At 38.7% G+C, this 10,191-nt stretch overlaps 1 protein-coding gene across 2 annotated transcripts; it reads left to right on the top strand.

Moving 5' to 3' along the window:
* Positions 1–1,603: 1,603 nt before the first annotated feature.
* LOC103507677 lies at positions 1,604–9,566 on the top strand. Of its 2 annotated transcripts, XM_026822498.1 has the most exons (4): positions 1,604–1,764; positions 2,069–2,255; positions 5,730–6,002; positions 8,894–9,566. In XM_026822498.1, exons 2-4 carry the CDS (start codon positions 2,207–2,209, stop codon positions 9,259–9,261), a joined length of 690 nt encoding a protein of 229 aa, XP_026678299.1. In that variant the 5' UTR covers positions 1,604–1,764; positions 2,069–2,206; the 3' UTR covers positions 9,262–9,566. The 2 variants fall into 2 exon arrangements, with proteins under 2 accessions (XP_026678299.1, XP_008470399.1); XM_008472177.3 differs by lacking the exon at positions 1,604–1,764 and having other exon boundaries at positions 1,891–2,255.
* Positions 9,567–10,191: the final 625 nt, after the last annotated feature.

Below are 10,191 nucleotides of genomic sequence, written 5' to 3'. Positions count from 1 at the left end.
ATTACTAAGGTCTTATCGTCCTGAAATCCAAGAGTGAAGGACAGGATAGGAAAGGTAAAAGTTCGTCCCGGGGCGGAGTCGACCTAGCGCTTACAAGGCAGACGCGCTACCCTTGTGGTCCTACTTTTACTATTGACCATTATAAAAAATAAATGTAATTTCCTTGTATTATTATGTCACAACTTTGGTGCTCACTGCAGCATTGTTGGATTTTCCAAATATCTCAATAATCCCAACATCCAATGTTTACCTACCATGCTTTCACCGGTCGCTATGCGGATTTATATTACATAGCTACTCATTTTCCTCGCGAAGCTAAGTGGGCCCCGCAACAACCAGTCACGGAATCAATCATTTGCAAGATACAATTTTTTGACCCCGTCGGGAATCGAACCCTCGTCTCCCACGTGTAAAGCGAGCGCAGTGACCACTACACTATGGGAGCTGACTCACTTTGGTAGCTGACAATTACCTGATAGTAAGCGGGATGCAAACAGCCAATAGCTGGCCTGAGCGAATATGGCCAACAGAGCCGACGTCAGAAATATAATGGATGTAACAAGCAGTGTATTCTTCCGTCCAAACTTATCCATAATGTAACCACTAGGTACTGGACTAAGTATGTTACCCAAGTCCATTGTAGCTACTACCCAAGATATCTGAAATACAATACAGAATTATAATTATTGTTGTTGTAGCGGCTTCAGCTGTAGCCTTTTTTTCTGCCATACACCGGGGGGTGGTCTCTAGCCATGTTTAATTGGCTCGTCCTGAACCGTAGTCAACCATGGTGAGGACTTGTGCTTGTTCTTTAAAAGCAGAGAGAACCCTTTGAAAAGCCGCCAGCTAGCTAGGCTGGTTAGGGTTAGCTGTTCTCCCTGTTTATAGTCCCATAGCTAGACACTTGTCTACTCTCTAACGTCCCCTAGCCAGATTTTTAACGTCCGCTTTAGCCATGATATCTAGGCTGTTATCTGATATTATCATTATCACTTACCTGATGAACTTTGGAGACGGGATACCACGTCAAGTACTAATTAATACTAAGAAATAAGAAGAAAATAAGTCTTCTCTTGACTAAAAACTTGGTCTTAAAAACTTAGTGAAAACTTGTTTTTAGTCAAGTGAAGACTTATTTTCTCTTTATTAAGGAAAGCTACGCGGTAGCGTTAAAAAAAAAAAAAAAAAAAAAAAAAAAAAAAAAAAAAATGGGTGTAAGTGTTTGGCCAAGAAAGGTGAAGACAGACTTATGTATGAAAGCATTTACAAAATTTACATTTTAAAACTTATCCATCCACTATACTCGTAAGTGTGGTGGTCCAAAAGATAGACCTATGATCCTATGAAAGCATTCGCAGGATACACGCACATAAAACCACACACTAGCATACTCAAAATAGCTAACTCACATTCTCACTATGAGTAAAGCTTATTGGATTAAGCGACTACGTAGGCACAATGGTTGAAACCTAGAACACTAGAAATGACGAGTTACATCACCAGAGAAATCCGGAACGTCTCGGAATAATTGAAAAGCAAATAGAAATTTAAATTTCGAGATAAGTGAAGAAGAAGAAGAAGAAGAAGAAGAAGAGGAAAAAGAAGTTAGGGCATAGAAGACTGACGTAATCAAAGAATAGAGATCCCGAAAGAAAGGAGAAGGCAGAATCGAAGAAAGTCACACACAAAAACCCAGCACGAAAAGAGACCCCAAAACGGAACCCTGAAAACCAAAAGAGAACCAACTAAAGAAGAACCGAAAAGGTAAGAACCAAACCCAAAGTCGACCAAAAAAAGAATACCAGAAAGAAGCAATTGGTTCTGGTATAAAGGGATAGTCTGGTGTGAGCTGATGATTTAGTTCATTTCATTGTATCGTTCTGTCGAGATCACATCTCGAACATTATCAAACGCGTTAGTCAAATCTTTCATTACCGATTTTGTGTGTCGAAATCTCCGAGTGTTTTTTCGAATATTTCCAAACTTTTTTTTTAACTCTTTGAGTGTTTTTTGTTAACTCTTTTGAGTGTTTTAACTCTTTTGTTTTTCTATTTTTCTCACAATGAAGTGTTTAATTGTGTTGTGCGTCCTGCCATGTTTGATCCTTGGAGCCAGTGTGTATGATGCCAGGGAAAACCTGATTGAGGAAGGCCGGTCCGATTCGGCCGATGTTGGAGGGACGACGTGGAAAATTTTGAACAAGGTGATGGCCGATTGTAACAACGATGACTTCTCCAAGATCACCAGCTGTTTGGGTGAGTTCGGTGTACCTACTTTTGGATTTTTAGGTTCGGTTTATCAATTATTGCTTTTATGAGGCTGTTAAAATTCGGCCAAGTAAAACACATTTGAATCAATGCTAATTTAACAAGCCAATATCTTTAACAGCCTGATAAGAGCTATTGATAACCAAATCTTAGTTTAGGCTTTGGAAATTTTTTTCAGAACTTTATTCTTCATACCAAAGACATTGTAAACTTTTACCTTTGACAAATGGACAAATATTCTTTTTTCTGCTATCTCTATTACTTTTATTTAAAAATTGTTCAATGGAAGCAGATTTATCACGACAAAAGACGTGATTAGGTTATAGCCTGTGTCAATCACTGTCATCAAAACATTGACAGATATTGGATAATTATAATTGATAGAAATACCAGTGTGCCCGATTTTTTACTTAAATCCAAACCTTCTCAGTATAGGCAGCGCGCGGCGCGACAAAATAGGCAAGGCACCAGGTAAACAACGTTGCTCGGGGTTGGTATCCAGATGGGTGACCATATCCAGATGGGTGACCATATCCAGATGGGTGACCATCTGAGCAATAACGTTCGGCTGGCTTTTTTGGCCTCACTCAGGCCGGATGGGGTTAATACAATTCGGTGTTTAGCTTATCGTTATGGCTGAATGGAGGTTAAAACCTTTGCCAATAAAAACCTTAGCAGTTATACCTACAATAATTTGAAAAGGTTCTTTTAATTCATCTTTTCCTGATTTGGCGCATTAACTCTCAATTCCTTAATCTCGTTTCTAATACAAGTGCCTAATTTCCGCAAATTGTTCTCAAGAGGGCGGGATGTCGGGCACCTCTTGCTTTCACTTTTAGTTTCGGTTTTCATTAACGACCTTCATACCCGTTTCTGTTCTCAATATGAACACTATTTATTTATTCTGTTTGCTATGATTTCCGTCAAATCTGAAGTTGTTGGGACGTCTTACTGTTTGATAGCATAGTAAGACCATAAATACCATAAATACGAAGACAGAGAGGTCTTCGAAGACCTCTCTGTCTTCGTATTTATTTGTATTTACCTATCGTTTATCATTTTACCAAAATATTGTGATTTACCTGTGGACAGGAAGTACAGTCCTCAATAAAATGGTACCTAACTGAAGACAGCTTGGGAAATAAATACTATGGAATTGGCATATTGGCAATGTACTTGGTACTTGTTTGTAGAAGAGACTATGGTGGAAACATCGAGGTCTAGCTCAACGAAAGAAGTGAGATCTCAATTTCAATACTTAGCTATAGGAACATCATGTATTCTTTATATTTTAATCTACTTTTACATTTGACTAGGGCCATGTACACTGTTTGCATCCCTAAGACCTGTATAAATACAATTAAAATTACAACTAACTCCGCAATTGTTTGGTTTGTTTCGTCATAATATAGGCCGGGCGGCGCGGCACTTTGAACTCATCGCGTGCTTCCCGACACGCTTAGTTCCAAAATAGTTGTTTCCATTTCTATAAAGTTTGAGCAACTTTATTGACCTTTGTGGGACCCTTAGGGGATCTTTTTCTGCGCCTCTGATCAGAGTCATCAGAAGAGTCATTGCTTTTTGCTGAAGAACTGATTGTTACAGACATTTTAGCAGAATAACCTGAAATACGTACCTAGTTTACGATGCATAGGACTTGGGAAGCTAGATTTCTTTCTGATTTTGTAGACATGAAGACTGGATGACGAATTTGTCAATATCTGTTCATTTTATCCAATGCCCACTAAAGAGGTTATTTAATTTCATAAGTGACCGATTGTGTTACGTATGAAGCCTTCACACTGAACTTAGTGGGCATTCCACTACATCTTCAGGTCAACCAACAATCCAACACGAATCTCATTACACAAGTCCAGTGTCCGTCAAAATATGAGAGGCAATCCGTTTCTTCGAATAGGACACATAATTAGAGCTGTAATTTCTCGTAGCAAATTATTTTTCAAGAAAAACTCAATCCCAAAGACTTTCCATTATTTTTGCTAAGTGAATGATGATTTAATAGATACTTATATCTTATAATTCTCTTTTTAATACATCTTTGTATCTCCTTCAGTGGACACATGAGTTATTTGATATCTGAAGATTTGTATGAGTTAGTAGAGATTCCCTAATGGAGCACAACGCCACCTAAAATTCGTCTACTGCAGACTGCAGAAATCTACCAATCTGTCATCGCAATGTATCGATGAATAGATTGATTTATCGATCAGTGCATCTGTTCTATGCATAGAATGCTGTACAAGCCGTATCTGAATCAGTCCAACTAACATAATTTTATATGTATAATTGTATAGTCTGAATCTACAAGTACCTCTATCAAAAGATGCAGTTTTTCCTACGATAACTCTTGAAGGGTTTGTCCAATTTTAATGAAATTTTGTAAACATGATTAATATACAAAGAAAATTTAATCATTATATTTTGGCTCTATCGGCTCTATACGGGCCCTTTTTAGCCCGTCCTTCCTTTATTATTACGGAAGTAATAAAAAGGTATAGTGGACGGGCTATTGTATTCGCTTTGGTGTCGTCAGTCTGTCACTCTGTCCCCATAGAAGGACTTATCCAAACCTAGTCGACCTATATATCAAATTAAAGGTCTTTTTACCAGGAATACGAAAGTGGTGGTGCAAATTTTGTCCAGAAAACCATAAAGCCAAAGAACCAAAAAATGGTTTTTGGGGGATTTTTTTTCACATTTTTTCACACAAATGAGCTTTAATCTCGAAATTTGTTGCGACGACCTATGAACTCAAAGCGAGAAAGTTTTAGATCTTCAGGCGATCATTTAAGACCGGTTTTAGCGTCACCTATGTTAAGCTACGCCGAGCAAGGCCAATAAATGGATGGGTGACTTGAACCTTATATTGGGAATAAAGGGAGAACGGGCTCTAGTCTTGATTTTAAATCATTACATGAAAGTAAAATCAAAAAATCAAATCAAGAATAATAATAAACTGAATATTAAACAAATTAGGTAGGTACATATGTAGGTACTGATTTTCTCTAATCACGATCGAATAAACTACGGGCTAAAAAATTCCCGGAGGGACGGACCCAGCTTGTTACTTTCCGTATCCTATAGGAAGGAAAGTAATGTAATCGGGTCAAATTTTCGATGCTCAGTTTTTAGTGCCAAAACACATTTTGAGGTCCCTAGTTTGAGTGAGTTCTTCAGTTCACTGAACGACTAGTACTCTTAAACACACAATTAGATAATCTACTTGACTACTAGGACCCTCTGATTATTCTACTTTGGGGCTTCCGAGAGACATACATAACGAAACATACACATACATGACGTCCTTCAATTTCACTTTTTCTCTCGCTCTTTCTCTCTCTCTCTCTCTTTCTCTCTCTCTCTCTCTCTCTCTCTCTCTCTCTCTCTCTCTCAAAAAGTGACGTCCTAAAAATAACCCTCTCCCTTCCCCCCTCATTTCAGGCGTGAAAGCCGTCACCGCCATCGACCGCGCGTCTCGCATGCACACCATCAGCCTGGTCCCCGGTATCACCCTCCTCAATGAAGACACCGAACGCAACTCACGCTCTCTGGTGACGGAAGAAGAAGTCACCAGTCAACTCGAGAAGGAGGGCGATAAATCGGGCCGCCTACTGGAGATGATCTTCGACAATGCCGCCAAGTTTCTGCAGACGCACACCGTCCAGTTCAAACTGCCCATGGCTTCTGAGGAAGTGTCCCGCGCTTTAGATGAAGGTGAGGATGAGATTTTGATGAGGCGGTTCAATATTGAATCCGAGATAAACATTCAATACTGAGTAGGAAGTATAGGAACACTTTTGATAAGCCGTTTAAACAGAGGAACGATTGTGACAAACATTTCAAAGTTCTACCCATTGAAACATCAGTTTTTTTATGGAACTTTGTTTAGATTGTGTCAGTAAACGGACTTTTGAGGGGTCATCTATCCATCCCCTACAATCTTACGGGTATGTCGTCTCATTTTTAAGCGGTTCATATCAAAATCTGAAGTGAGGATTTAGACTCCAAAAAGACCAGCAGCAACGTTATCATTCCAATATTTTAGCGATATCTTATGCTTAATTGATCACCTATTTCAAAGATCTCGAAAAGAGTTTCGACAGACAGTTTTCAAAAGATCCCACCAATTGCACAACAGAGCCCTGCCTCGACAACAATAGTAGATTTCACTTCTCTCACGGTTTCTCCATTTTTCGTCTTCGGATTCAATTTTATCACTCTGTCATATTTGGCACATTCAAAGTTGGTTGCGGTTTTGTGTCTTGACAATAAAATTAAAGTTTCTATTGAGGTGGAGCACAATCACACCTAGCATGAGGTCAGAGATCACTCTTTTCACTCTTGCTATTATTCTTTTACTATGTTAAACAGTGCTCTTTTTAATATCTCGCTATAACTCTTTCAAATATTGCTCTTTTTAACAGTGCTCATAATGTTACTTCTTTTAATATTTGTCAGACGTTTCCTTTGTGTTTCCAGAGTTGTGTTGATTTTTACGCCTCGAATCAAATAGGATCAACTTTCTCAGTTTTTGCCTTTTCATCTTGAGAACAGGGCCTATGGTGCTTTTGTTGTGATTATTATGTGTAAATCATCGTCTTTTATATTCATATTCTAGTAATTTCTTCTATGATCCGAAATTCTCCTTCTGACAAACAGACCTCTACCGACAAATGACCCAAGACTTACTTCTTATTGTCCTCCTTGAAAGAATACGTCAGTGGTAACCATAACGTATTGTTGTATAATATCCAATAAAGAGAATTAACTAATGAGTTGTTCCATAACATCCAGATCTAGTAGACTAGAGGACTTGGATAGCTTCAGACACGTGATCTCAAGTCAATACTCTCACGAGTGTTTTCAGTGGAGAATTAGTGGGGAATAGTTTTGGAGATTTTTCTTTATTTCAGCAATTCCACTTCAAATAATATGGAATGAATTTAATCATCTTAACTAACATTTCTTCGAAAATTCTTGTTTTCAAATGTCCCCGGTTCTCTATGCATTGTGCTGTAAAGCTCTTTCTTGTTAATAAGAAGTTCAGGTCTTTTGAAAAATTCACTCTTGGTGTATTTTCACATCTAATCTAAAGTCGTACTTTCCTTTCACAATTTTCAGGTGGTAATGCTGGGGAATTGGGAGATGGTATAATGCCATCGTACCATTTTCCCCATTCCCTACCATTACTATCCGAAATCAGGCTAATTAACAGGCAGCAACAACAAAGGCAAAACATCGAATTTCCAATGTGGCCGGGCCAGCTTCATTCACCTCCGAAGATTGCGAAGGAAAATAATATTTCACAAAATGATTGCGTCTGACTTTCTTTATTCGTAGCGGCGCCACTGATTTCATTATAACTATTGGTTATGACCGCACCTGTATTGACTGCACCATACACCACTTCTTACCTTGACCTAGTGAAACTTTCTTCAGACCTCTTCCAATAACTTTTTGTGTGCGTCTTCTTATGGGGTCCTCTTCGTCTAATCCTTGTATTATAAATCTGTTATTATCGGGTCTTCTTCATTTAATTTTTCAACTATGCCTATTATTATAGGTTCTTCTTCTAATCCTTCTATTATTAGTTGTTATTCTCCATCCATTTCTTCTATTACCTATGTCTGTTCTTATTGATTCTAGTTCATCTAGTATTTTTTCACTATGTTTATCAGTTTTTTATACTGTATCTCGTATTATAGATTCTTCTTTATCTCGTGTTTTTACTATAGGTTCTTGTGCATTATCTTTTTTTTACTATGTCTGTTATTATGGTTCTTCTTCTTCGTCCGATCTTTCAAACTGATTGAGACTTTCTTTCTTTGACGTGACCACTTGCAGAGCTTCAAAGTCTTCAATTAGGACGTCTATTGTTCCCCATTCTCACATGGATCTCGATGTATTCCGAGTTTTCTAATAAAGCTGAAGTTGATCTTATTTTTTATGTTCCATTATGAATAAGTTTTGGGTCTTTCCATTTTGTTTCTTCTTATTTTATGTTCCATTATATTACGAAGTACCTAATTATTTAGTCTTTCTTATTTTATGATCTACCTATTATGCTATGAAGTTCTGGAGATTTTACTTTTACTGATTTCAAGGTCAATTTCTCCACACGTGATCTTGAAAGAATCTCCGACTAGCATCACGTGTTGTTCCTTTGTTTTCTAACTTTGCTTGAAGTTGTTGATGGTGCCGCTTGCCGCTTCATCTGTGTAGGATTTTTATTGTGTCTCCAAGTGCTGATGATTTTTCAGGAACTTTTTCTTTACAACTTTGGTTTAGTGGCAGGGTTCTCCTGAGAGACCTCTTCCTCAACTTCATTTCTTTTTTGTGGTTGCTTCTAACGCTTCTACATATACTCGTACATATGTATTTTGATACTCTTGGTGAGGCTTTTAGGAAAGGCTCTCCCTCCGCTTCGTCTTGTTTTACTGCACCTTTTCCCAATTTTATTTGACCAATTTTTTCTACTTGGTAATAAATTTGATTCTATTGTTACTACAATACTACATAATACCTACCTATATTCATTATTAATTCTGCATTGAGTGCGTCTTCCTATGTAATAACCTCATGATTCCCTCATCTTCGGATTCCAGGTCGCGGTAAGCTGAGCAAGAAGAAGTTCACCCCCATTCTGATGCTCCTGGGCGCCAAGATCTTCGCCATCCTTCCCATCATCATCGGCGTCGTCGGCATCATGGCCGTCAAGGCTCTCTTCATCGGCAAACTAGCCATTCTTCTCGCCGGATTCCTCGCTATCCAGAAGTTCGCTAGCGGCAGCGGTTTCGGCGGCGGCCTAGGCAAGCTCTCCCCCGACAGCTACGTGTCCGGCCCGTCTAGCAGTCACTCCGCGGGATGGTCGGCGCCCGCCGCCGGTGCTGCCCCGAGCGGCGGCTACTACAAACGAAGCTATCAGGACGCCCAGAACATGGCCTACTCCGCGCAGACACCAGAGACCTCGTAAGATACCCCGAGAACCCCAAACGAAAAGTGTGTAAATCAAAAGGCGCCGAAATTTAGCTCACGTGTTGCACGCTTCTGTGTGTGGGATTGAGCTTTCCTGTACATATTTGTAGACTGAACTGAATTTCTTTGATGTGAACTGAGAGTGATTTAGATGTGAGCTGAAAGGCTGGAGGAAATTTTGAAGTCGTGTTCGGGACAATTCGTGTTTGTTCGCGTTGGCCGAATACCTCACCGAATTACCTCTGATCCCTGACTGTACAGCTTGCTTTTCCTAACCTCTATCTCTTCTATCACTGCCGATTCCTTCCTCATAAGTCTCATAACACTGTCTTATTCTTTTGTTATAGCTATGTTCTTGTCCTTACCCTTTGTATATGTTATTAACTTTTTGTCTGCTACATAACTTCGTTTCTACATCAACTGCGGCTGCAGACTCTTCTGGGTTTGTTCTTAGGGATGTTGACTCACCCTTTTCTGTTCCTTCCACATCCTCTTTTTTATTAAACGAGTATTTCCTGGTCCTTCCCCTTCGTTCCTTTCCAACGTATTATTACCAATCATGATTATTCTAGACGAAGCCCTTCAGTTAATCACTATTTGGATTTGGGATTTTTTTCGTCTTTCCCAAACATCCCAATTCTGTATGAATCCCGTGGATTTATCACAATTTGGGATGCTTTGGTAAAAGTGATAACTTAATGTAACTCCAAAGAGTAATCAATTCATACAAATAACGCATTACTGTTACCAATCCATATCTTCTGCGTATGGAATGAATAACGAAAAAACAATCGTAATATCAATATTGTATTTATTTTATTATCAATTGTAGCAATGTTATATCTTATGTCAATTTATTATCAATTGTGCTTGAGTTACATAAGGATATATTGATTTAGTGGTATTGTTCAGTCGTATCATTTTCTCT

Source organism: Diaphorina citri, unplaced genomic scaffold (assembly GCF_000475195.1).
Source record: "Diaphorina citri unplaced genomic scaffold, Diaci psyllid genome assembly version 1.1 scaffold17, whole genome shotgun sequence".
Lineage (NCBI taxonomy): Eukaryota > Metazoa > Arthropoda > Insecta > Hemiptera > Psyllidae > Diaphorina > Diaphorina citri.
Note: the sequence above shows the minus strand (reverse complement) of the source record. Positions and strands in the feature narration are given on the sequence as shown.

Excerpts from the sequence above, each read along its gene's own strand:
- LOC103507677 (XM_008472177.3), top strand. The coding sequence starts at position 2,063 with ATGAAGTGTTTAATTGTGTTGTGCGTCCTGCCATGTTTGATCCTTGGA. Across the intron at positions 2,256-5,729 it reads CAAGATCACCAGCTGTTTGG|GCGTGAAAGCCGTCACCGCC; the intron begins GTGAGTTCGGTG and ends CCCTCATTTCAG. Across the intron at positions 6,003-8,893 it reads GTCCCGCGCTTTAGATGAAG|GTCGCGGTAAGCTGAGCAAG; the intron begins GTGAGGATGAGA and ends TTCGGATTCCAG.